Genomic DNA, 26,779 nt, shown 5'->3' with positions numbered 1-26,779 from the left:
TTCTGAGTCTGTTAAAAAAACCCAAACCAAGCCTTCAGTAGATTTGTTAACCAAGAAGAAAAACTGAAATGCAATTAAAAGGACCCCTGATTTCATGTCTGCTGGAAATGATCTTCTCCAGTTTGTTTGATGTGATCTCTCTATATTAAAGCATTAATTACCAGCCTTGTGAGCTAAGGGAAAAGATGGCACATAAAACTAACCCACCTCTGTTGTTTCACTAGCTGCAGTGCTCTCTTCCTTCTTCCTCTCCTCCTCCTCCTGCTCCAGCTCCTTAATGCTTTCCTCCAGCACATTGGGCCAGAAATCACCTTCAAAGTAAGGCAGCTCCTTGGCACTGGTCAGCCTGTCCTCGGTTGCTTGTTTGAAGATGTCCTGTTGAGCACATCACACCAGAGCAGGAAAAAATAAATGAAGATCACTTAGGAGAGAGAGAGGAGAATCAGAGACACGGCCCAGAGCTGCACTGAACAGCTGGGCCTCACCCACAGCCATGAGCTGCTCCTGCCAGGGCTCCTATTCTGGGGCAGCTCCAGATCCAGCCAGGCAATCCTGGCACAGCCCCACTCCCTGTTCCATCTGAGGATCAGTGCTGAGGCTTTCCTGACCCCCACCATGTTCCTGACATGATGGGAGATACTCAGACACCCCTGGAAAAAGCAGCTGACCCCTCCCTGGTTTCAAAACCCCCTCATCAGGAGACCCAGATTTCCCAGCTCTTTGCCACACAGATGACAAGGCTTGTTAGAGGCTGTTCCTGCTCCACACATTTAAGAACTGTCACTTGCCATCAAAACATCAATTTTTTTCCAGCACTGTCACTACCATTAAGAAATTCTTGTAAATTTTAGCATGAAAAGAGTGGCAAATGCTCCCTTTGCCACCTTCTCCTTATTTCCTTGGGTACACGTGTGATATTCTCCAGTTATGAAAATCATTCTTGTCATAAGGAGCTCTTTTATTTCACACTGGTGGGGTCCAGCATTCCACCTGCTCCTCCAGAATCACCAGAAACACCTTCTATAAACCTTGACAAGCTCCGTATTTCCTTGCCTAGTAAATGCAATGAAAGAAAAATACACAAAGGCAGGTTCTTGCAGATTTCCCTTCATGGAGACACCAAACCTAAGGAATTTTCAGCCTGACAGGCAGAACCTAAAGAAAATCTAAGAAAATGAAGACACTGGCTGAGAATAAACCCCTTGTATGACATTACTCCACTTTTCAGGTGTTATGAAACAACAGTAGCTCCCTTTAAATGAAAACACTATAAAAACTAAATCTGAAATTAAACAGTAACAAACCTTGTAGTCATGAATGATTCTCTCAGCAAATGCCTTGTCCAGCATCTTCTTATACCATTCTTGCAAACGTTTGGGTTTGGGTATTTTCTGATCAGGTGGGTGGCAATGAAAGATGTAATCATCTCCTTCACTGGGGGGACAGGCCCAGATGTGCCCTGTCACGTACCTGTGTCACAGACAACAAACAACATCTGTGACTCCCACCAGAAAAATAACTCAAACCTAGTTAGAAATTCAGACCTCTGGTTTTATGGGTTTGAAATTTAATTTTTTTTTCTTTGTAGCAAAGATGTTGAAGCAATAACCCATATTTTGACAAGGGATAAGATTGGGGATACAATAATTAAGCTTAAACATCAAGTGAAGCTCTGATCAAATGAATGATGTGCTGTCAGTTTAAAAATCCCAACTATAAAATCCACCCTAGTGACAAAATCCCAGTTTCTCCCTCCACTGAAGAAGAGAGGTTCGCTCCACACATCTCAGAGAGGTCAGGAGGAAGCAGAGACTACCCCAAGTGAAGGAAACACCACAGACCCACATTTCTTTCTCTGCCAAGCTCTCACTCACCCAAGTTTCTTCACGTACTCCAGGTATCCGATGAGGATCTCGTGGTACACGGCGGTGCGGAGGCAGCGGGGGCGGAAGAAGTGAATACTGTCAAGGTAGGAGATGTACACACGCCTGCAGGGAGAGAGGGGACACACTCAGGCCTGCCTGAACACTGCTGTGTCTACTGACAGCTGACTTCTACACATGCAGAAAGACAAATTAATGCATATTTAAGCATCTTTATGTGGTGTAAGCAGTCCTCAAAAGCGAAAGAGGGGCAGCATTTTATTTTAAGACAGCAAGAATACACATTGAGAGGCAAAATTAAAAGCAGAATCCAAAAAATGTAACATTTTTGTTGTGATATTTGTCTTTCCCTTCAAAGTCACCTGCAGTCCTATTGGGATTTGTGCCCCAGAACTGAAATGCACGTCCCAAATGTCTGTGTTTGGCAGTGACTGTCCAGGGGATCAGGGAAGATGCCCCAGGAGGTACCTGGTGTTTGGAGGGGGGCAATCTGAGCCGTACTCCTGCACGTGCATCCCAAAGAAACACACGTCCACCCCGTCGATCTCCTCGAATGCAAACAGAGCTTTGGTACGGTAAGGGAAGGATTCTGACATCTCACCAGAGTCCACAAATCTGTAGGAAAGGGCACCAGTAGGAAAAACAAACAAACAAAATGCCAATTATTAGAGCAGCGTCCTACCAGAACGAGGGGATTATTTTCAACCTTACTTTTAACTCCTTAGGAATATTTTTATGCAGGAGTTAAATGGGGTCAGATCAGAGCTGTAGTAAAACAGGGAGTTCTGTTCCTCTAAATTTATGGAAAGACTGTTTCCATATAGAACACAGGACTGAACAGGCCAGCATTGAGTACATGAATATCCTCAGAGACCACAAGCCTTTAAATAGGTTACAGAGCAGAAAATGTGATGCGTTAGTATGAAGTGATGTCACATAAACACAGTTTTTATGAATTTAACCCAAAATACTTCACAGACTAAAGCTTTTAAGCTTCTCATTTATAATGAAACAAATTAAAAATCACTCCTGAAAGCTGAGGTATTTCTAGAAACACAACGAAACAAAGGAAGAATAAGGAGCAGAATCTCAGCAACTGCTCCAAAATATGAATTCTGTAACCAAAATGTGGTGTCTCAAGTTGTAGTGACACAAAGTCCCAGTATCATAAGCAAGGATGTCCCTACTGCCCCCAAAACAGTCACTTCCTCTACATGTTTTAACCTTTCATAATCCTAAACTCACCCAAATTTCAAAAATGTGCAAAGGCATTAAGGTGCAAACTGGCACAATTTTACAATAGCCCCACAAGGAGGCCTTAAAATAAAATAAATAAAAAAGATTGCATTAGTTATAATTAACAGGACTAACCTGGATTTCATTCCTGGTTTAACTTCCACCGTCTTATCTGAACTTGCCACCACTCTGACAAAGACCTCTCCAGCTTCAGGATGGTTCTGCCGCCGCAGGAATTTGTTCACTCTGTCTTCCAAATGGTTCCCTAAACGTGTGGTCTGCAGCCCTGGAAGGGAGTGGGGAGAACACAACCATGGAAAGGTCAACATTGGAGCAGTCACTGTGCTTGAGAGCTCTTTCAGCTTTCTGTTCTGGATGGAAATAGGTTTTTTATTTCTTTTGTTTTACCTCCATATGAAAACTGGATGGTTTTATTTATACAGTCAAAACTAAGAGAAGCAAACCCATCCGTGCTTTTCCCCAAGAGCAAAACCCCCCCTGCTTCCCACACCCCATCGTGGCAGCTGAACCCACTGGAGTGGCCCAATTACCCCATAAGTGAACTACCAAAGGCAGCTGTACGTAGCATTTTTCAATTTCAGGCTTATTTTATGAACCCTGCAAATGTTTACTCCTCCCAGCCCCACTCTGGCTGGCTGACAGAGATTACATCACTTTACAGATCTGGCTCCATGCCACACCTTTTCAAGCGAAGCAAAGCAAATCAACAGAAATGAAAAGCCTTTTGACTTCAATGGAGATTTCATTGCTTTTGCTTTTCTTTTCCAGAGAGCTTTAGGACTGCAGTTGCAGCAATCTGCACATCAAGGTTAAATAGTTCCTTGCCCAGAGATGGAGGTCTTGGGGAGTTCAAGTCCACAGACTGCCCAGATGCCCCCACTCCATCTTTACATTCACAATTGGCTTTTGTGGGGAAGAGCTGGGTCTGTGCTCTTACAGGATGTGATGGCTTTCAAATAAATCCACAACAAATTACAGAAATCGTGATGATTTTGGGTTAAATTAAGAAAGCAGAAGGACCTCACTGTTTTGACTTGAAGATTTATGACTATTTCTCTTATCCTGCTGTACTTATTTTACCACTCATATTTCTACTTCACTTTATGGTCAATCTGCTATCTTTTCCAAAGTGAGGGTGTAATCTACAGATGCTCATTTAAAAAAAATACATTTAATTTTCTGCTCTCTGTTACTTCTTTTTTCAGTTGATATTTGGCTCCTGACACAAGGCCCTTGGTTCTTCCCTGACTCCTGAGCCTGCACACAGAATTCTGCAGTGAAGTATCTGTGCTAAAAATTACTCTGGGCTCCAATACTGGGGAAAAAGCTCACTTATACTCAAAGGATTATCTCGCTTTCTAAGGGATTTATACACTTAAAATTTTATTTTATAGAATCCCAGAATGGTTTGGGTTGGAAGGGACCTTAAAGCTCATCCAGTGCAACCTCCTGTCATAGCAGGGACACCTTCCACTGTCCCAGGCTGCTCCAAGCCCCGTCCAGCCTGGCCTTGGACACTTCCAGGGATCCAGGGGCAGCCACAGCTTCTCTGGGCACCCTGTGCCAGGGCCTGTCCACCCTCACAGGGAACAATTCCTTCCCAATATCCCATCCATCCCTGCCCTCTGGTAGTTTAATTATAATCAGTTTACAGAAATTGCCAAAGGCAGCAATCTTGGTTTACATCTTTTAGCTTGTCCCTTTGTCCAGTGAGATTCTGTGGTCATAACCAGCACACCACAGTCTAAATATCATTTACCTGGGAGTAATTAATAATTTGAATTAAAAAGTGAAGTTTAAAGGCAAGTAAAAATACCAATTCCAACACACCGAGCCTTTCCCAGGATTTCCCATTCCAACACACTGTATTGGCCTTTCCATATGTAACTGTAGGGGGATGACTTTTAAGGAAATTCACAAATACTTTATGAGGGAATTGTTGTGTTTTGTTGATTTCTCTGAAGTCAAACAGAAAAAGAAGAAAGGGCTCCACTTCAGCTGATGAGTGGGAACATTTCTAGAAAGCCACTGGAGTTAACTCTACTGTCTTGTTGTGTTTTCATCTTGTCATCTTCCCAACGCTAAGCAACCAAGGGATATCTGCTTCCTTCCTCAAGCTGCAATGCATTAAAGCTTGGAAACCAACAAACCCAAAAACACCAGAGAAGGAGATAAAAGAAACAGGCAGCATTAAAATTACATGTAATGTAAAGAAAGGATCTATTGCAATTGTTTTATCTATTAGAACGTGAAAGCTGTTTTAGAAAGCAATTGGATTTTGGTTCTTGGACAGTTCTCACATATTCACCTCTAATAAAAGCTCAAAGCTCAGTGAAAACTGCAGTGCAAATCTGAAAAAAGGCATCCACACTGCTGAGAAGAAACCTCCAGCACAGGTCTGTGACAGCAGCAATGGCCAGACCTTTGTTAGTGGGTGAGTAATTGGACAGAGAGGAAGAAAGTCCAACTCCTGCTCTACTGTGACTTCTTGTCAGGAAACTACTTTGGAGGAATTCTTTGTCAGGATATCTTTTGTCTTTTAACCTCTCTGCATTGGCTACTGGTGAGGTAGTATTTGTAGATTTTCTTAGCAAAATATATACTTCAAAAGTTCAGGGTTTTCCAGCAGAACCCAGCTGCACACTGGTTATATTTGGCAGGCTATCAGTTAAGGTAACCAATTTTATTCAGTATACATTAGGAATATAAGTGTTCCATAAGAGCTGAGGGATGTGCTGTCCTGGTTAGCAGCAGTTGTGCCATCATGCTTGAGAGAGTGGAGAACTATTGATGGCAACTTGGGCAGTAAATGTTAGAAGGAGCATGTTAATATTTCAGACTTTCACTGCTTAGGTTTGGTTTCAGGTCAGCAGCAAGACCAAGGTTTTGATGAAAAGAACAGACTTTCCCTTCCCTGCTCTTGCATTCCCACCAGAGCACTGTTAAAGAAAGCTGATCTCCAGAGCCAAGCCCACCAGTGGATTACAGCTGGCAGCAGGACTCAGATCCTCAGGGAAGAAAGACAAGACAGTCAAACAGCAGGGAAAGGACAGGGAGAAGTAGGAAAGGAAAAAAAGCACCATTATTTCCCTACCCAGAACGTTGAACTAAATAGCTGCTTACTCAAACTTTAACCAGAGTCACAGAACAACTGTGATATCCCTGCAGATATCCAGGGAATCACACTTATTTTAAGGAAATTTACATCAATAACGCTGTAAAGTCAGCATAGAACAGAAGAGACATCCATTTAAAATGGGTATCTAAAACTACAGTTGGATTTCATCATTTTATTAATATTCTCCTCCAATTTTAATCTATCTTTAATGAGACTAATTTAAGCCTCTTTAACAAAACTCTCTTGAGTGCATCAGGTTACTCCAGAGACCGTTCTGATTACTGGAACCCACCGTGCCTCACACAACATCATCACCTGCAAATTACCCCCTTCACATCTCCTGCTACACAATCAACCACACACAAAGTTATCAAGAACTCACATTTTTAATGCAATTCCTTGCCTTTATCCCAATTTGAAAGATTCAGGCTCATGCAGGCACATCACCCAGTAATGCCCAGAACTTCTAAGCATCAAGGAAGCACAAGGGAGGATTCAAGTGTCCCTGCAAGTTCTGCTTGTTCAAGTGCCTGGATCACCCCCTTGGTGTCTAAACTCACTTTGTTTTTCTGCTCTCTGCACTGACTCTGCATTTCCAACACCAGCCCCTTTTCTTCCCCCACCTAACCTGCATGAATAAGAACAGCCCAGTCATGTTTCCTGATGTCCAGTGCCTGCAGACAATCCTGTGGAAGGGTTCTGGACACTGAGATGACCTGACCTGGCCTCTCCTGGCCTCTCTTCAGTGCCCATTTCTATCTACAAGACCATGGCAATGGTTACTGCCAAGAGCACCTTGTTCACTTGACTCAGTTCTTATGCCACCACTAGTTCTGGAGGCAGGAAAAGCTCTTCCCACACTTTGGTGCTTGGCAGCAGCACCTGAACTGCAGCACAATTTGTTTCCTACAGGTTATTGGAAGGGCACAGAGGTGACAATGATTTCATTACAGCTCCAACACTGCATGGAAACCTGGCTGAACAGAGCCAGTGAAGCACACACAGCCCTGTGCTCCTTCTGTCCTATCTGTCCCTCTTTTTGCTTTTTAACCCTGGAAAAACAAGGACAAAGATGTCAAACACACCAAGCAGCAACAAGACTGACCACAAACACAAACAGCAGGGCTTTAAAACGTTGATTAAAATTCCAACAGCCTCGGGCTACGCTGCTCCCCATTTTGCAAATGTTCCTGTGCTGTCTGTCATGACAACACAAAGTCTCAATCAAAAACCCATTAGGGGTGGCAGGGAGAAGATGAAGATAAAAACACAAATACCAAACTCACTTTTAGCACTGAATTTGTTTTCTTTGCGTGTTCTACCAGTTTTCTTCAGACAATTATCACAGACAAACCTATTGAGGGGAAAAAAAAGCCAAAAATTTAGCATAAACCCATTATTGGTGAGCTTAAACCCAATGTTTGAACATGTAATTTAAATGTCAGAGTACAATATATTTTTCTCTGGCTTTGAACAGCTTATTTCACTCCATTTTTGAGGGATTTAAAGCTTTTATGAGCTGGTTTAACTCTGCCAAGCAGTTACACCTGCATTTGTGTTCTGGGCAAACTCCCCTCCAGCCAGCTGCCCTTGGTTAAGAGTTAGAAAGAAACCACACAAATCTGTGTGGATGAATATACACATTTTCATCTGAATATACTGAAATAAGACCCCAAACATCAAAAAAATGCATTTTATTTAGAAATGCTTTGTCCCTTTGTACCCAGTTCTTTAAAAGGCTGTGGCCACACATTAAAGAACAAAGGCAGAAAGTCTTTAATTACATAAATTACTCATTATACAAGGGGTCTCATTATACAAGGGGTAAAAAACTAACAAACATTTCTTACCCTGAAGGCCAAATAATATCATAATGTAACACACAAATCTGGTGCATCTTCCGACCACATTCTTTGCAGTCAACAAACCTGAAGAGAAAAAAACAGCAGCAAATTACTTTTGGTGTTAGGTAAGTAATTTCCCAGAATTCAGCATGAAAGAAGGATTTGCCAAGCCTCTGCTAAGAACTGAATCAACTTCACCAGGTCCAATTTACATCTAAGATACTCAGAATAGATTCAGATGTACATGTATCAGTCCACGTGCAAGTTATATATATACATCTATACCTATATATAAATTGCAAAATGTGCTGCTTTAAAAATCTGAAATGGGCTGTCATGCACAACTTTTTCTGGATCTTTTCTATCCTTTTCTAAGCAGAGTCCCAGTTTCACAGGATCCTCAACAATACCTCCACAGATTTAATTCTCAATTGCTGCAACAACCACAGGCTGAATAAATGGTTGCTCAACTTACTGTAAATGTAAGAACTAGTCATTCATGAACCACCCTGCCAAAAAAACATGTATTAACTTGTCTTTGTCTGCATGGCTCTGCTGTAGCCTTGTTTTTATCTTTTGTTTTCTGCTCAAAAAAATACACCAGAATCCTTTTTTTGGATGGGAAAACCATTAGAGGTTTTCCTGGTCCAGAGTGCAGCGCAGGTTAAGAAACCAAATGCACTGGGGTCTGTCTCAGTCCAGCCTTCCAGGCCTGGGGAGAAGCTCTATTTAGAATTTGCAAAGATAAGCCAAGGAATCAAAATGTGTTGTGCCTCAAACTGCCAGAGAAGATGGAGCAGGATGATAAAATCCCACTGCAGGGAAAGCAACCCCGTGCTCCTGACAAGTTCAGCTGGGCTTCCCTGGAACCTCCTAAGGGTAACACAGGGTACCCTGGGGCCTTTGGGTGGGCTCAGCACTCAGTGAAGGGAAAAATGTGGTTTAGAACCACAAGAGGGAAATGCAGAAGTGCCCCAGGAATGAGAGCCCAGGGTGAAAGGCTCTGGAGGAGAGAGGGCCATGCCCAGCCCTGTGCAGAGCCTGGCAAGGGCACACCCTTGGAATTATCCAAACAACTGAACCAGGAACTGTCTGTGGAACAGGCTCCCGTGGTCCCCTGGGGTATCAAATCACACATCCACTTTGGGGGCTGTGCCATGAATTTCAGGGAAAGATTCTGCAGTCTGTTTGGACAGGGATGGAGGAACAGAAGAGTTCTTCACTCCCTGCCCCATTTCTGCCCTGCTGGCTCAAGGACAAGTGGAAGCAGCGAGATTTTGGGAAGGAAAACAACAGCCTGGTACTTACGGCTCTGGATCCAGGGTATCGTTTTTCTTCTTTTCAAACTGATCCTTAGAGATGGTTCTAGAGACAAAGAGTTAATATGAAAACTCAGTAGCACCCTCACATCAGAGGCTCAGACAATATCATGCTTTGCTGAATTGCAGCGAACCTCAAGTCTGAAGAAAGCACCTCAGTATTTATTTTCTGGTCAGAGCAAGCAGTTCAGTCCATTGTATTTTAAGCTACAGAAAATATTTTTCCCATTTCACTTTCTGTGTAAATTAAAAGCAAGAGATACTCAAGTCTACACATAAAATTAAAATAATAAAGAACAAGGGAAGCTACTGTCAGTAAAGCAGCCACCTTCCAAACCAGCTTGTATGCCTCAAATTTGATTATTCTGGCCAAGTTAAAGGCAAGCCTTTGCTTTTAGAAACATAAGCTGTGCTTCAAAAGGTGAGATATCAGAATTAGATGGAAGTTTTCCATTAGAAAAGGTGATGGATTAGTGACATTTATTGACACAACTTCCACTGCTCCCCTCCAAACACATTATCCAGGGTCTGCCACCCTGGGAATGGGCAGCTCAGCTGGACACAGCACTGGACACAGACCCAACACAGCAACAGCTCTTAATCCTGTCCCTAAGAATCTCCTGTTAGGAAGGAACAAAGCACTTCCCCCCCAGATACCACCACAGGGATTTGGGTTTTACTCCCAAACCAGGACACCCTCCCCCCACCCCATTCCAAAATTCAGGATGCAGAGGAAAGCAAGAGACTTACGTTTGAGGCTGGGAAGGGTCATCACCCAGGGTGACATTCTCCCCCTGGATTTCAGTGAAACACTTCTCACAGAAGTGATACCTGTCAGCAAGAAGGCCATATTTGGGTGAGCTGGTCCAGCACAAACACAGCCACCCAAGCACGGAGCCACCAACCAGGGCAGGGCAGATCACCAGGAGCACGACGGAAGGGGGGACGTTGTTGGTTGATTGATGGGTCAGTGTGGACAATGAGGAGGCACAGAGGGAGGGGAGGGCAGGATTAGAGAACAGGGGAGGGAACAAACAGCACAGACGTAAGAGGTAAGACGCAAACACCAAGACAACACAGAGCAGAAAGCCAAGGCAAAGCACAGATTAGCATTCGGTCTCATTTCACACATCGCAATAAGTGCTGGGCCTCACATTCCAAATTTGGGGGGGATTCATGGAGTAGCCACCAAAGAGCTACATTTGTACAGGCTTCAAATTTAAGAATTTGGATTTGATTTGCATGGCTCAGGGAAAAAAACAAAATCAAAACTCTTTGATTCCAGGCTTGCGACTGATCGAGTTTCCTTTGGGTAAAAAGGAACCTGTCAACAAGCTTTAAGGATGCATTTATTACAGATTTAAGTAATTAGGAAATATGCTGAAAGTATTTACTGATTGTGAGTCAAAACTGCAAAAGCAGAAACACTAGAAAAAAAATCTATAAAAGCAATGAATTCAAAATTTGACTGTAAGATTAAATGTGACCAATTGCTCAGCTAATATTCTTTCATATAAATGAAACCAAATCCATACTCTAGACAAACATTTAACAGAAATGCAATTATGGGTCAGAGTTTCCAGCCATTTATCTATATAAATACAATATATGTATATATGTGAACAACATGAAATATTGTACATACATACAATATATTTATCAGGTACATTAAAGAAGTGGAATTAATTAATTAAGCTTTACAAATTGAATATAAGGCTAGGTACAATTTTTGGTCACCAGACCAAGAGCCAATCCAAGTCATACTCAGCAAAAACAATTCTGCAGTTTACCAAACCAAGCTGAGTAAACTGGAATACAACTCTATGAAAATACAATCTGCATTTGAAAAAATAAAATAAAGTAAAAGTTACATGGATTTGGGGGGTGGGGGGTGCTGGGTTTTTTGTTTTGGGGCTTTTTTTGGTTGTTTGTTTCAGATGAACTGGAACCAAAGTTGTCAGGGTCACTAAAATAAAATTAAAAAAAATTAAAAAAAGAGGCTAAATGTTTGGAAAGGATATGAATTCACACATGAACAAAGGTAACAGAGAGGCCACAGCTTTAAAATGCAGGAAGGCCACAAAGGATCATCAAAATAAAGGAGCTTTATGGAGAGTGAGAGAGTGGAAGCAGCGATGGCAGCACAGAACGAGGCAGGTTTAGTACTCAGACACCGGAGCTGTGGGGATGGGGAGTGTCAGAGGCACCAAGGAGACTCAGTGGCACAATGAACCAACAAGTCAAGGATGGATTCTGATCAGTGTGGCAGCTCTGCCCCCTCATACACACCCCAGACACCTCCAGATCCCACAGAGACCTCCTGGGCTCGGCTGTCCTGGAGACAGCAACAGGCACCGGCAGGCCCTGTTGGAATGGGATGGATCAGAATTCCTGCTGGGACACACCAGGGCCATCCTGGACAGGGGAGATGCTCCAGGAGCCCTCCCTGAGTCCCCTCAGCACAGCTCAGGAGCCTGGAAACTCCTGAGCTACTTGAGGAGCCAGGGGAAGGGGATGGTTCCAGTTAAGGCAGCCTCACAAACACTGCCAGGATGGCCCCTAACCCCACTTCAATCCCCTGGGGCAGCTCCACTGGGATTAAACACATCCCCCTCCCAAGGAAAACCAGGATTTGGGAGCTGAGAATGCGACAGAGCAAGGCCAGGGGGAAAACAAATGTATTTCATTAATTTGTTACCATTGGGGATGATAAATACATTGTGGTTATTAGAGAGGAGACACTGCACATCTCATTTCCACTGACTCCCCTTGCCCCTCACACACTAGCCCTACACTGATAACATAGTAGCTGATGATTTTTTTAAAAAACCAAACCTAAGAGGTTCAGAATTTTATATCCTTTTCCATTTCTTTTTCCCTATAATGTGCTTCTTTCAATTTTTTCTTAAATTAAAAACTCCCACCACTATTTTCCTTACTAACACAGTTGCTCAGCATTTTAAGAGTCAGACTGGGAAGGACTGAAAGTCAGGAGGATCCAAATACAGGAGAGTGAGGCCAGAAAAATCCATGGCCAAGGCTCCTATTAATAATTTGCAACATTTAAGCAGTCCCAGAAAAGGTTAATTCTGATCCATTTTCAGAATAATTTATGGGCTTTCAAAGCACTCTAAGCTTTAATCCATGATATTAAAATGAGGAAATAAAAACTGAAGTACAGTGAAAATGAATCACCTAAAGATCATGAACATTTGTCCATAAAACAACCAAGGTGAAGCAATAACTGTAACTTATTATGGATATGGACCCTCAGAATCAGAGTCCTGCCTTTTGCATGTCACCATGACTATTCAGCAAAACCCATAAAAAACATACAATATTCTAGTTACAGCAGCCATAGAAACCCCAAGGAATGTATTTATTGCAGCACATCAAACATGGGAAGCTTTTCAAATGCAGACTGTTCAGGTGACTCCTGTTTATTACAGAGCAACATTATGGTTCAACACCAAAGTCCAGAAAATGCTCAATCTCAGCATTAACAGGTGAATTCTCAACTGTAATTAAGTGTAAAGGCAATTCTAAATTCATAACTGGATGGCAGCACTGACATGAAACACCACTTGGTTTTTCTCAACTGGATAATTCACACATGCAGCACATTTTCTGAACTCTTTAACCTAAATTTCTACCTTATTATGGAATCTAAACAGTTCTATACCAAATAATTAACTTAATGATTGAACTGTAGTGCCTGAGTTCTTTTATTCAACGGTGCCTAAATATTCTTAGTTTTAATTTAGTCATGTGATACACTGGACTTTAAGTGCATCCAATTTTGCCTGTTCTATACACAGAAAATTCAAGAATATTTGACCAATTAAAGATCTGCTGGAAGCATGGAATTTGTTTTTCACTTATTTATTACTTTGCTTAGGAACATCTAAGATTTGAAGATCACTGTCCCAGGAAATTTGAGTGGTTTAGAGCTGATGAATGGGGGCTTTCTATGCAAAATGGACTGTTACTAAACAATATGGTGATTAATCTTTAGAAATGCCTTTTTAAAAGCTCCAATCCAAAGCCCCATTCATCACTTCATTTAGTGGGTCTGAAACAGAAAACCTCACACTCCACCTGAATTCAATCCCAAATCACAAACCCCTTTCTCAAGGCAAATGGATGAGCAGAAAAAATATGACTTAAATGGACTTTCATGTTTATAATGGGCAGAAAAGTGGAATATTACAGCCCCCAATGCAGAGGAACTTTCTGCTCCATCCACCTGCACTTCTTACTTGTGACCAACATTGCCTTCCATGGAATAATCCAAATTATTTAACACAAACTTAAATTGGGAAGGCAGTTTTGAAAGAAGAATGAGCCCTTCTTCAAATCAATTTGTTGAAGTTACTATTCTTTCCAAATACAGAATTCATAACATGGATGCAGAATATGAAAAGTATTTTAAATTTTACCAACAGTGATGGTATTTAAGGGTTATTTTTCCCCAATGCCAGGACTGAACTGTCTCTTTAAATACATTTTAATTGTTTTATTTCTCTTCAGCCCGACTTTTCAAAGTCCACAGTGGCTGTATAAAACCTTTTATGAGAGCTCATGAATTTTTTCCTGCCTGTCAATACTTTCTGCTTCTCAAAGGCCACCCAAGGCCCCCCACACAAGGTGGGATGACACATTTTCCTCTCCCACATTGTGCTGCTCCAGCGTGGGGCTCAACAAGCTGAAAGCTTCTCAAGAGAATTTTTGGAGAGAAGGGGTGGCCCAAAAAGATGAAATACAAGTGCTGGAAGTCTGAATTGGTTCTGTGACTTCACAGCTGGCAAGGCTTAGAGGCTGCCAAGCCTCTGGAAAGCAATTCATTACTTCCTTTTCCCTATTTAAAACAAAGCTTTTGTCTCAGCCCATTTGTATTGTGCATTTTATTTGGGGGGGGGAAGACACAAATCATCTAAGAAATCAAAATTAAAGCCAAATTTTGAGTTTGCTTTGTGATTTTAGCACTGGTGATTTATGCATTAAATGGAAAATTAATCTAACAATTGTTTATTAATAATAATAATAGAAACACCAAGTCCTAATATTCATTAAAAAATAAGAGAAATTTTAATTTTCACAGCTTCTCATGGAATCTCTGGGTAGTTTTTAATGCTATTTCCAAGCTAATTTAAATATAATTAAGCACTGACTAGGAAGGGGAAACATAAGTCTTAGAATCAATCACTGTACCCTTTACCTGGCAAATTCTGGCACTAACTTGTAAAAAAAACCTGCATATTTTCACAATTCTCCCAGAGCAAGGTAACAGGATTTCCCAGTGCCTTTTGGCAGTTCTGCCCTTCTCCCTCCAGCAAGCCCTGCCCCTCATTTTATGGAAAACATGGACAAGTTGACCTGCACTGAAGCACTGCAAGGGGCAGCCTGGCTAAGAGCAAGCACTAAGGAACACTGTGCCTCACTCTGCAGCACAGAAAACAAAGAGTCACCTGCAAAAGGACAGCGTGGAAAGATTAAAAAAAAAAAAAAAAAAAGAGTTTTTCCCTGATTTAGCTGACAAAGGAAAGCAAAAGTTAAAAATCCTCCTTATCCTCTGTATGTGCAGAGAATTCAAAAGAGATCTCAGTTCCTGAGTAAGGGAAAGAACCTGGATTCAAGGACTTACCTGTTCTGGTAGCTGTAGTAGGCAGCGTCCCGGGGAATTGTACACAGCTGCTTGCCATAGCAGCACAAGGTCTGGGGAGAGAACTCATACTGCAAAACAAAGGAGAAAAGCAGCTTTACAATGAGGGATTTTGCTTATCAGGGATTTATAAAACAAACCTGATGTTTGTGGCTATCAGAGGACGCTGCCATGGCCACCACACTTTTCCAGCTATTGGGAATGTACCAGCACAGCTCTCTCAATCTGGTGACAACCATTAACTCTAAAAGCAGTTTGGCCCTTTGACCTCTGCTTTATGGACATGGGAAACCGGGGAAGTATTTTAATATTACTTAAAACTAAAGAAGGTGTCCCTTTGAGAGAAAAAAATATAACAATAATAACAGAAGAGCAGAGCTGCTATCAACCTTTTAGCCCTGAACACATTTATAAGAAAGCCAAACTTTTAGCAGCCTTTCCATCCACTATATCCATTTTTAAAATAAAGAGTACCCAAAGCTGGAGACTGGACAGAATTCAACATTGTCTGGGCAGTTGGGAAGAACATCCCCCCTGGGATACTGAACCACCCACCTTGCGCCCACAGCAGTAGCCCAGGGACTGCATGACTGGATCAATCTCCTGCTCAAACACCTCTGCCAGTTTAGTGCAAAACTTGTAGACCCGGGAAGTCTTGCGGTTGTAGAGCCAGGCGTTGTTGAACATCAGCCAGACATCATCCACGTACTGCCAGGGCTCCTGGTACTGCCCCGTGTCCAGCTTGCGCTTGATGGTCGAGAGATCCATGGGATTCTTCACAATGTCAAAATAATCCTGTCAAGACATGCAAAGCCCTGAGTTTTTAAGAGGTTTGCAATATGTTGAAAGAAAGGAAAAATGTTTATGTGGGTGAAGATGAAACAGGAAGATATTTTATAGGGTTTTTTTTAATGCCAACTCACCGGAATCCCTAAAAGCTGGGGATCCACAGGCTGTCTGAAAGGAAGGGACTCTGGGTCCTGCCGGTACAAAGCTTCCAGGGTGGGCATGAGAGCCTGGCGCAGCTCCTCGGGCTTGAAAACTGGTAATGGAAGTCAGAAAGGTTACAAAAGTGCCCTCCACGTTTCCTAATCTCTTGACTCCCCTAAAAAAACCCCAAAGAAATACGTTAACTAAAACTGTGCGAAGGGTTTTCCTGGGGAGAGGCAAAACCTCACTTCCAACAGGCAAACACAGCCTTGTATTTACTCAGATCCCAAGGGAATATCAGAGATATTCTTCCATAGGGAGATGGGAACAGCTCTAACCCATAATGATACATATTCTTGAGCATTAAAAAACCCCTCAAAACTTAAACAGAATCAAATTCAATCAATTGTTTCAACATGAATGATCCTTTTCTCCTCAAAGGAGAGACTAAGCATAATTTCCCTCCCCTCCCTTCTAACCCTGTTTGCTATTTCCAAGCCTTTTCCAGCAAAACCCACTGCAATGGGCAGGGATGAGGAGCCAGCTCTACAGAGAGTGACCAGATGTCCTGAGAGCTGGCACTGGGATTTTCCTGGCCACAGTGTACAAACAGTCCTGGTCTGATGGATCGTTAATTGATTTTGAAAGTGTTAACACTTCCAGATTTCTATGCCACCACTTGGCAACAGTGGCATGGCAACAGCCATGATTCTTTCAGGAGTGGCTGACAAGGACAAAAAAAGGCAATACATTTTCTGAAAAATAATGATAACTTGGAGAGCTCTTTGAGCAGTGTAATTACATTTATTTCCTTAGGAACAGTGTCTTTAAATAGGGAAGAATGCCTATCATTGAGAAAAAAGACAACTAAGGAAAGCAGGATGGCATCTAATATTTATCTACCTGGATGAAATGAGAACGACACCAATAAAATGGAGCAATTAATTCTGCTAAAAGCACTTGAATCAACAGGGCTCAGTGACCCCTTTGAGGCTGATCATTGCTTTTCTCACTCAAATGGTATTTTGGTATGATATAAATTGCTTTTTGGGACATTTAAATCAAAATCTATGATTTTAAAGAGTAGGCACACACAAAAAAGAGGAAAGACAAATTAAGCTGACACTACTCCTTGGTTGTATGATCATTTCAGCTGTTGCCACAGTCTCAGTCCCTACAAAATGGCAATTCTCTTCCATATTTATCAATACCATACATTCAGGCACTTTTCCCCTGCTATAGACTCCCAAGTTTTATAAACAACTCTTACACATTATATTACAGGACTCTCAAGAACAGAAATAAATATTAAATTCCATTAATGAGGAACAGTAATCTCCACTGCTCTGATTCAGATAGTATGTGATAATCTCAATTATTTCATTTAATGAAATGTAAAGGTCAAAAAGTACCTTTTAATAATCTATTCTGGCTACCTGTTTGACACTGCTTTTAGAATTTTCTCCTAGAATAACACACCACTAAGCTACAGTATCTTTCCAAGTAAATCCAATCTTATTTTAAACTCAAACTACAGAGATCCAGTGTGACTTTTGCCAAGTTCCTTAAAGCCTAATTATCTTTACTGATAAAGATTATAACCCACTTGTATTTTGAAATTTGAAAAGAAATCAAAACAAAAATCCAGTTGTTATTTCAATTTATTACTTTACCTAAAAACATTAAGTTGCTTTCAGCTGTTCTGCCTCTAAGGACTATGACTAATACCAGCACATTTGATCATAGCATCTCCTCGTACATGGATTTTACAAGGAAGTTTTGTTTTTCCCTCTCTTCTTTTTCCAAAATTAAATGCTCTCAGTTCTCCTCCAGTAGCTCAAAGACCTTTGTAAGGAGCTGGCATCCAGTTATCCCATTTTGTCTTGGATGTGTGGGCAGTAAAAAGAAAATGGGATCTTTGCCTGACTCACCATGACGTATTATCTACCAAAGAAGAGTACAATGCTACCTTTTTAAATTTTTTTGCTTTTTTTCAAATAGAGGCAAGTCTGCTTATGATTGCTAAAGAGAAAATTCACAAAGGAACATAAGATATTTTTGAAATTACAAGGACAACACACAAATACACCTCAAACCCAAGCTCTTGCAAGTTTTCCATTATGTCTTGAAGTGAAGAAAGCAGTAAAACTCATCTTCAAGGTCAAACTAAAGCTGCCACCTACAAGGAGACAGGAGCTGCCCAAATGAATATTATAGTGGGTTTTTTCAGAATGCAAGGGAAGAGGCAAGGAAACACCACCTCCCTTTCCTGCTCACATTAGATTTGTAAAAAAAGGCAAAATAAGGCTCTGCTTGCTAAGTTACAGCACACAGTCCATGGCACTTCCCCTTAGTGCCTGCTATGTTCCCAGCTCACTGTGGGATGGCCCTCAGGAATCTGCCTGCATGGGAATGAGGAAGAATTCCCAATACTTTTGCAACCCATGTAAAACTCCTGATCAGTCTCTTGAGTAGTTTTAAAATATCACCTGTCCCTTCAGCACACTCGGCAGTAATTCCTCTCCAATACCTCTTGGTTTATTCAGCATTTTAATACCAATGCTCAATTAACATTGAACAAAGTCCTTGTTGAGAAAATGTCACCGTTTAAACTCGAGTCTGTGGTTGTACCTGCCCACACTGCACGTGCTTTGCACTGCACAGCTACTGAGTGACAAAAGTTCCAAGATAAAATTGTGTCACCGAAGGAGGAGTTGGAATATGTGGTGACCCAGCCTGAACTGACTCTGCAAGAACCTTCCCTGTGCAAGCACATTCCTACCAGGCAGCAGTGATTCCTTCCACTGGGAATATCACTGGCTCAGAAATACTAATAAGCTTTCCACTCCCTGTGTTACATTTGGGTTGGAAAAGGCTCTGCCAGTTGGTTCTGCAGCGCGCTCTCGTTTGGGTGCCCCACTCTGCTGCCAGCTGAGAACATCAATCTGCAGGGAAATGTGTTTTATAGTGATTTATTACAAGAAGATTATGGTTAGTAACCAAATGCAGCCCAAAGCACATCAAGGAAATGCAGATTTTTTAGACAGCTGCATCACGTTGAAAGCTTCCCTTTGGTTGAAAACTAAAAACTAACCACAGAAAACATCACCTCAATAAAGCAGATGCCAAAAGACAGAGGTCTCAAAACTGCGAAGGTTTTTGAGTCCAAAAACTTATCTTGCAATCTGCCACAAAGCCTGCACTGCAAGCAGAGAAATATATTTCTGTTTTAATAATCTTATTCTTACTAATACAAGGCACCCAAACATTTATATAACCTGCAATACCACAAAGTTTTCTTGAGTACAGATGCAATCACACCTCAATCTGTGCTGACACTGCGGCTTAATTTAAGAGACTGCTGAGCAAATGAACACTACACTGAAAACTTTCAAGTCCTGAAAACACAGGACTCTAAAATAAATGTTAAGCAGTCCAGCCTAGGAGGAACACAGGTTCAGGAGAGTTCAAGTGCCTGATTCTCAGAAAATTGACAGACAAAACTCAGGATAAAGGTGGTGTGTGCAGCCTCTTAACAGGGAAAGAGAAGCGATGGATATCCTTGGTTACTGAAAGCACTCTTATCTACACTGAGCTCTCCTCAAAGAGCACCAAGATGTACAGGGAGGGATTTACATATTTAATTCCTCCAGCAATCACTGCCTTACTGCCTTGGTCCTTCTGGGCTGGCACTGCTGAGATCAAGGGCACAGTGACTTGCTTTTCTCACCTGATTCATGTAACATTAAAGGAATCCTACTTCCAATATTAAGTTACAGAGTATTGATCTCCCAGAGCTCCAAGTGCTGGAAACACAAGTGCAAACCAGACCTCCCAGCAGGAGCTGAGACCGTGGAAAACAAATGTTAGTGAAAGCCAAGTACACAAGGGAACTTGGTTTTCATACACGTACTTTTCTTGCGGGGCTGAGACGGTGATGTTGATTGTGAAGTGGTTCCATTAGTGCCGCTCTCCTCTTCTTCTTTAACCTCTGCTTTCATTTCAGGCTTCTTTTCTTCAATTTCCATTGGTTCCTGCTTCAGTTCTGTTCCATCTGTTTCCTCTTTTATTTGTGAAGATCCTTGTAAATCCTCCTCCACCTTAAGAAAGGACGCAACGAGAGGTACTGTTACATCTACAACCCAAACTTCAGCCATCAAAATATTAGTTTGAGACTGTTGAAGCACTTTCCATCCATGGCTTTCCTCAGGAGTTACTTTGCAGTAACGACCCTCCTCTCGCCCCTTAGCTCACCGAGTCAGACACATCATTAAGTGCTTTTATATCTATCACTGCTTTCAGTTAAGCTGTAGAGAATCTCATTTACCTCAGTCTTAGCTTCCACTTGTGTCTCACTAGTCTCTGGCTCAGTTTCTTCAGTTTTAACTTCTGATTTGCTTTCTAGCATTGGTGCATCTGGTCCTAGTTGCTGGGAATTCGTATCAGCACTAGCAACTGAGGCAGGGGTGGGGACCCTGTTATCAATACTAGCTGCTGCCTGGGATAGCTGTTGTAAAAACAGTACAAAAGAAAGACACTGCATATATAGAAGTATTTTCCTTTACTAAAAATGAACAGCACAAAAGAGACATGAGATGATATTCTACAACAGTGCAGAACATGGATACAGGTCACTGTAGCCAAGATTTGATATTACACATTTAATAGCTCTGCTTTACAGAGGAGAAGCCAAGGAAGAATTCTGCCCCAAAGAGGCTTCTTTTACAGAGAAAACACCTGCCCAGTAAAACACTGTACATTCCTTGAAACGTGCATTTGCCCTGGCTGTATCTTAAAAGGAAAAAAAAAACTATGCAAATTTCAGGATGAAAAAAGATTCTGATTACGGCCAAATAGAGCATTTAGGCCTGTTACACCTCGTCTTTCTGAGCACTGCTGCCGATTTTACTTTGAGCAGTTCAGCCATTCAACCCCCCCTCCTTCACACAATGCTGAGAACATCTGAACACACGCATTTTATACATCTCTAACCAACCCTCTGGTCTGCTGTGGACAGCTATGGGCTCTATACATTCAGGACATGGTGCTACAGACAGGGACACGCGTGGGATGTCACAACACGAGGCAGAGGGGACCGGCTGGTACTTACTGGAGTGCCAGGTGGCTGTGCCTGCACAGATGTTGGCTGCTGCTGGGCTGGCTGTGGGGTTGGCACAGACTGGGGCTGGGCAGGGGTCTGTGGCTGCGGTGTCACCTGGGCCTGGGCCGCAGTCTGCCCCGTGGGGGTGCTCTGGGTCTGCGTGGCCGTGGGAACAGAACCTGGCGTCGGGGTCGGAGTTTGTCCCGAGGACGAGACCGGTGTCGATGGCTGGGTGGGTGCTGCTGGCTGGGGAGGAGTCATTCCCGGGGGGGTTTGGTGCTGGATTGGTGGCATCCCAGCAGCAGTGGACACGGGAGGTGTGGTCTGGTGCAGGGGGGGCTGGGTCACCGGGGGACACGGCAGCTGCCCGCTCTGCGGTCCCAGCATGTTCATGGAGTTTGGAAGAGCAGCACTGGGAACCTGCCCCTGCTAGGGAGAGAAAGAGTCTTACAGAGCCTGGAATCACACTTATCCTTTCAATCACAGCCCTGAAGCCTTCTCTGACAGGATACTGTCAGTGCAAAGCAGATCAGCCACCAATGCTGCTGCTGCAAGTGACTGCTCCAATTTTTGTCACCGCTGCCATCAGCTCTCAAGGACCTTTCTCCCAGACCTAGTTGTGCCATGCACATCCTGCATTAATTCCACTGGCACTGAGAGGGAATCCTCACAATCCCAGTAACACAGAAACCCACAGGCAGCCTCTAAATCGTGCCATTAGCTGGGCAAAGGTCAGGCTTTGACACAAAATGGTTTTGAGCAAATACCCATTTTTAGGCCAGGACTCTGAGGCAGCTGTGCTTTAGAGGGCAGGTCAACACATTTAAGGCTGCTTTTGTACAGAGCAAGACCTAAGAAGTCTTTTTGTTTTCTTTTTAATTCTAATTAAACTGCTCAAGATGCTTCAGAAAACCTGGGATTTGTTTTTCAGAGCAGCAACAATAAAGTACTCTGGATGTACTTAAACCTTTAAGTGATACATTTTACTGAAGATTGCATCAGATAACTGGTGATAAAAAGGAATACTCCATCCCCAAATGTAAATGTTACTCTTAGAAATACAAATCAGTTAATTTCCCGCAGATGAGGTTTCAAATTTAAAACACACTTCTATATTGTCTTTACAGAGGCAGTTTTATGGAACTAAGTGCATTGGGGAAAAAATGTTCACCACAAAGGCAGTCAAACACTTGAGCCAGGGCCCATGGAACTGTAGATGTTCCATCCTGAATATATTCCAAACATGACTGGACAGAGCCCTTCATAACCTGATCTAACTAATCTCTCAGCATTCTGGAGGTTTTAACTAGCCTAAATTACTTGGACTCTGAGTTAAAAAACAAGCCTTTCCCTCTGGAAAAGCAGATACCTTGGCATCATAAGCACAGCTGCTACTTCACTGACCACTACTGCAACAGAAAAATGTTACAGGAAAAACCCAACAATTTTCTCTCCAGAAGCAAAGAAGTTAAAAACAAATTTTAGAAGATCTTGCCCAACCACTTTATTATAATTCTAGATTTAAAGTTAGCTACTTGGGTCCACACAGAGACAAAACATATGCTCATAGGCATCCCATAAACTGATTTCTGATATTTCCCCTATAAATCTCGTCAGCATGCATTTTTAAGGGATTTAAATCAGGAATTGCAGGGCGTTGCGCCCCCATTAACAGATGTCGATAAGTTATGTAAGAGCTTCTGAAGAAGGCAGATGTAACCCAGGAGCCCCCAAAGTTGGGGTGACTACATCAAACAATGGATATACAAAGACAAATAAACAAATATAAGTAAAGTAAATCAATCAGAGGAAAATAATTAAGAGCAAATAAATCTTAGAGAATCCATCTCACCTGTGCCACCCCGGCCTGGGCTGTTGACTGACCCATGCCCACATTGTTCACATTCATAGCTCCAGTGGATGCTGGGAACTGGTTTTGGGGCAGGAATTGGTTCTGGGTAGGAGCCTGACCCATCATGTTGTTGGAATGAGCTCCCATCATGTTCTGTGGCTGAGGCATTCGGGAAGGAGACATTGCCATCTGAAAATTAACACCCAGATTAACTAATTACCATTTAGGATTACGGAGCAGGACAAAGGAAAATACACTGAAATCAATCAAAAGATAGGAAAAAAAATAAAAGGAAAACTGACTTAATTATACTAACTGGAAGTGGGCATATGCCTATAACTTCAGCATTTGTTCCACAGCATTCATTATTTTTAACAGGTAGTATTCAGAGTGTTAACTCTGTTTTGTTCTCTGGGGTGACAGAGATAATCCAGGGAAACTAAAAATGTTTTTGTTTTTCCAAAGAATAAAAACACGTTTTCATGTAGGAACAAAGAAGGTTTATATACTGCAAAGATAGTAGATGCTCTTCCACAGATTGCTGGGGATTACTGCACCTGTGGCACGTGCCCCTCTAAAGATCTGCTCGGCGTTTTTGGAACACGTAAATATCGCAAACAAACGCCTCGGTAAAAGCCTGTCAGACTCGCTGCATTTCCATGAAATTTGCCCACAAGTTGCAGCCCTGCTCTGTGGCTTGGCCTTTTCAAAGGGGCTGAGGTGAGGGGTGGGCTGAGGCTGTGCTGAGCAGGGTGTGAAGGGGTACGAACCGCGGGCACGGCGCCCATGCTGTTCATCTGCACCGGGTGGTTCATCGGAGACGCCGCCCGCGGTCCCAGCGGTGCTTGGGGCATCTGTACATTCCCTATGGACATGGGGTTAAACTGATTCATTCCTGCAAATGCACCCCCAAAACAACTCATTAGGAACAAGTCAGCAGAATTTATGGATCTATATTCTACTGTAAAATTAACAGTTATTACGACTGCAATTCGACTGCCCTGCGCTTTATCTTTTAGTTATTTGACTTAACAGACAAATTAGGATGCAAGAAGTTAGAGCAATACTAGTGAAATACAATTTTTGGTGTCTTAAAAAAAAAAAATTAAATGCAAAAGATGAAGAGTAGATGATCTGCAGAGGATGCTGGATGATCTGCAGAGACAGGATGCTATTTATAAATAATACCTTACGATGGTTTCCTAAAATCAGGCATTTGCTTTGAAACAACAATGTCTTATTCAGGGCTCACTGAAATGGTTGAAGTAAATATGATAAAAATACATATGGGATGTATGAAGGCAACTCCAAGCCTCAAATCAGGACAAAAGCTGGCAAAATGCTTTAACAGGGGTTGTGCTTTTCATACAAAAAATTGAATCCCTCCAAAAAACTTGTCTAAAGCTGTAATTATGGAGCTATACTTGTTATCAACTTGTTCTCCTATTCAAATGAATTTTAAAAGTATTTAATTTCCCAAGGACATTTCAACACTAATTTTGACTTAGTACTAACTCTGAACCAAGAAATAAAATAGCTGAGGACATTTTTTTTTTTAAGGAAGTTGCAGCACCTAAAAATCATGGGTTTGTTTTTTGGAAAAAAAAAACACCCATGAGCTCACAGCAGCCTCAGTGAGTAATGACAAGTGCTGTGAACAAGCTCCAAGGCTTTTTTAGATGCACCTTCCATCAGAAACCAAGAAAGGCTATCATTAGTTACACAGATTTTAGGACTAATGTGCTGTGTTTCCAGCTACAGGTGTATTTTTGGCTAATTAACTGATGAAAACATGCCAACATCCTTCCCCCTTTACAGTGTTTTAAATGAGATTATCCACAGTATTCTTGCTTGAGCTGTCCTCTCTTTGGAAGCACTGAATTAATTCCCACTCCCCAGCAAAGTGCTGGATCCATATTGTTAACACTGCACTGACACACAGAGCAACGCCAAAGAATGGTGCTAAAAAAAAGGCAGCCCTAGTAGTTCCTCCCTCCCAACACCCAAAAACCCCAATGTGAGATCAGCTTTTCCCTCCAACAATTATTTTGAACCCACAAATTACAATTAGAGAGGAAAACAGATACCTTGAGAAACCTGCATACGACTGATAGGCACGGTTGGCATGGACATAGGCCCATCTGCAACACAACACAAGAACGGTCAGCAAAACCAGTTTTAAAAACAACCTCAGGATTAAATTGAGTCCAAAGACTCCTGAGAAGCAGAAGCAGCTCCAGCAGCACTTACTGGGTGGCCTGACGGGCTGTGCCTGGCCCATGGCAGCAGCCACCTGGGAAATCCCTGGGGGCTGGGGCCCGGGGGTCTGTAAGGCTGCTTGGTTCCCCAGCATCCCTTGCTTATGGAGACGAGACCTCCGCTTCTCTTCAAGCTCCTTTTGTATCTTGTAGATTTTCTCTGCTAATAAATGATAGTATTCATCCTAAAAGGGGAAAACAAAGAGTAATCAGCAGGAGAAAAACTCATTCAGTCTACCTGAATACCATCATCTGGTTTTGGGTTGGTTTTTTTTTTGTTTTGGTTTTTTTTAATGTATACACTTGCCTAATTGAAAAAAAAAATATTTCTTTTCAAAATCCTGTAAATTAAGACAACCTTTTCTGCTTTAATGCAGAAAAGGGGAAAAAAAAAAGCTTCCAGAAATCACACTTGCTTTAAGGCTACCCTGCATACCTACTCTGAGTAAATTAGCAGACAAAGGAGAAGGCTGCAGGTTCTCTATTGCTTCAGCAAAACCCAGGAAGCTGTGATTTAGTTTCTAAGTGTTCATGATTTTTAAATGTTATTTTCATAATAAACATTTCCACTAATCCACAGACAAAAGGAAAAGATATTCCCAGCACACTGTTACACTGAATAAACTTTCAGGAGACAGATGTTAAGGACAGATCAATTTTTACATAAAGAAAGGAATTGCTCTTTTCCTAAAGAGTCTACCAACAATCATGGCAAGGGATAAACAAAACCAGACAAAACCTCAAAGGAATGGAGAAAATTCAGTGAAAAATAGTCCACAGGCAGAGACAAGTAAACACTACATCTGTACAAGATGAAAAATCCATTTCACTCAACCCACACTGACAACAGATCCAATAAGACAGTCACAGTGCACACCACGTAGACAATTTTGCTTGTCAGGAATTGCTGGACACACATCTTCCAAGTGCATGAGATTATGCACCTGTTAAAGGCAGAAACCTCCCCCCAAACTCTCAAGGCTACGTTTCTTTTGTGGGGGTCATCATGCTCTTAGAACCCAGGGTTACATAGAGCACAGGCTGAGTGATGGTTGCCCACAATCCTTTTGTTTTTATTCAATATTCATCAAAACCAGAATTGATTATTACAGCAGGATTGAATTAATTTCCAAAAAACTTAATATGAGACATGTATTCCTCAGCAGCCTTGTTAAGAAAGTTCAGTCATGCAATATAAAGCTTTGTTTTTCAGGTCACTTCTCAGAGTTTCTCAAAAATCAGTGCAAACACTTTCTGCTGTTCAGTTTAAAAGCTTTACAGCCCCTCCCCTTCTCCTGCTCAAGCCATTTCAGTTCTAAGCTCTGATTTGTAAATTTAATATTGTGTTGCTTTCCCACTGCAAAGATTCCTGCAAAGGTTGTGTTGAAAGGGAGCACACACTGCTAGAACAGCATTAAACTCCTTACAACGATGCCTCTTACTAGTATGTTTTTCAGTGTCAAAGTAGAATGGAAGCTCCTCAAAAAGAAGGATGTAATTCCTCATGGCATCGTTAACACATTCTGAATTATTCCCTTCTTCCAAGTTTGCTGTT

The 26,779-nt window shown here is 42.0% G+C and overlaps 1 protein-coding gene across 5 annotated transcripts in view; it reads right to left on the bottom strand.

The window, feature by feature from the left end:
• CREBBP (CREB binding lysine acetyltransferase) overlaps positions 1–26,779 on the bottom strand; it is a 95,250-nt gene that overhangs the window by 8,800 nt on the left and 59,671 nt on the right. For 2 of the 5 annotated variants that reach the window (XM_014252602.2, XM_014252604.2), the window contains 19 exons: positions 25,217–25,409; positions 25,054–25,107; positions 23,737–23,861; positions 22,967–23,155; positions 21,124–21,543; positions 20,341–20,520; positions 19,927–20,113; positions 16,007–16,125; positions 15,639–15,878; positions 15,066–15,154; positions 10,172–10,252; positions 9,411–9,467; positions 8,109–8,186; positions 7,545–7,612; positions 3,255–3,405; positions 2,352–2,498; positions 1,875–1,988; positions 1,305–1,470; positions 208–375 (listed from right to left, as the gene is read on the bottom strand). In XM_014252602.2, coding sequence (XP_014108077.2) covers positions 208–375; positions 1,305–1,470; positions 1,875–1,988; positions 2,352–2,498; positions 3,255–3,405; positions 7,545–7,612; positions 8,109–8,186; positions 9,411–9,467; positions 10,172–10,252; positions 15,066–15,154; positions 15,639–15,878; positions 16,007–16,125; positions 19,927–20,113; positions 20,341–20,520; positions 21,124–21,543; positions 22,967–23,155; positions 23,737–23,861; positions 25,054–25,107; positions 25,217–25,409 — 2,826 coding nt within the window. The remainder of the gene's footprint in view (positions 1–207; positions 376–1,304; positions 1,471–1,874; positions 1,989–2,351; positions 2,499–3,254; positions 3,406–7,544; positions 7,613–8,108; positions 8,187–9,410; positions 9,468–10,171; positions 10,253–15,065; positions 15,155–15,638; positions 15,879–16,006; positions 16,126–19,926; positions 20,114–20,340; positions 20,521–21,123; positions 21,544–22,966; positions 23,156–23,736; positions 23,862–25,053; positions 25,108–25,216; positions 25,410–26,779) is intronic. The other 3 variants (XM_005522821.3, XM_014252603.2, XM_014252605.2) reach the window with 3 other exon arrangements.

This window comes from Pseudopodoces humilis, chromosome 18 (genome assembly GCF_049639895.1).
Source record: "Pseudopodoces humilis isolate 2021_Gansu_Grassland_sample_001 chromosome 18, ASM4963989v1, whole genome shotgun sequence".
Classification (NCBI taxonomy): Eukaryota; Metazoa; Chordata; class Aves; order Passeriformes; family Paridae; genus Pseudopodoces; species Pseudopodoces humilis.
The sequence above is the reverse complement of the archived record's forward strand: the minus strand, read 5'-3'. Positions and strand labels throughout refer to the sequence as shown.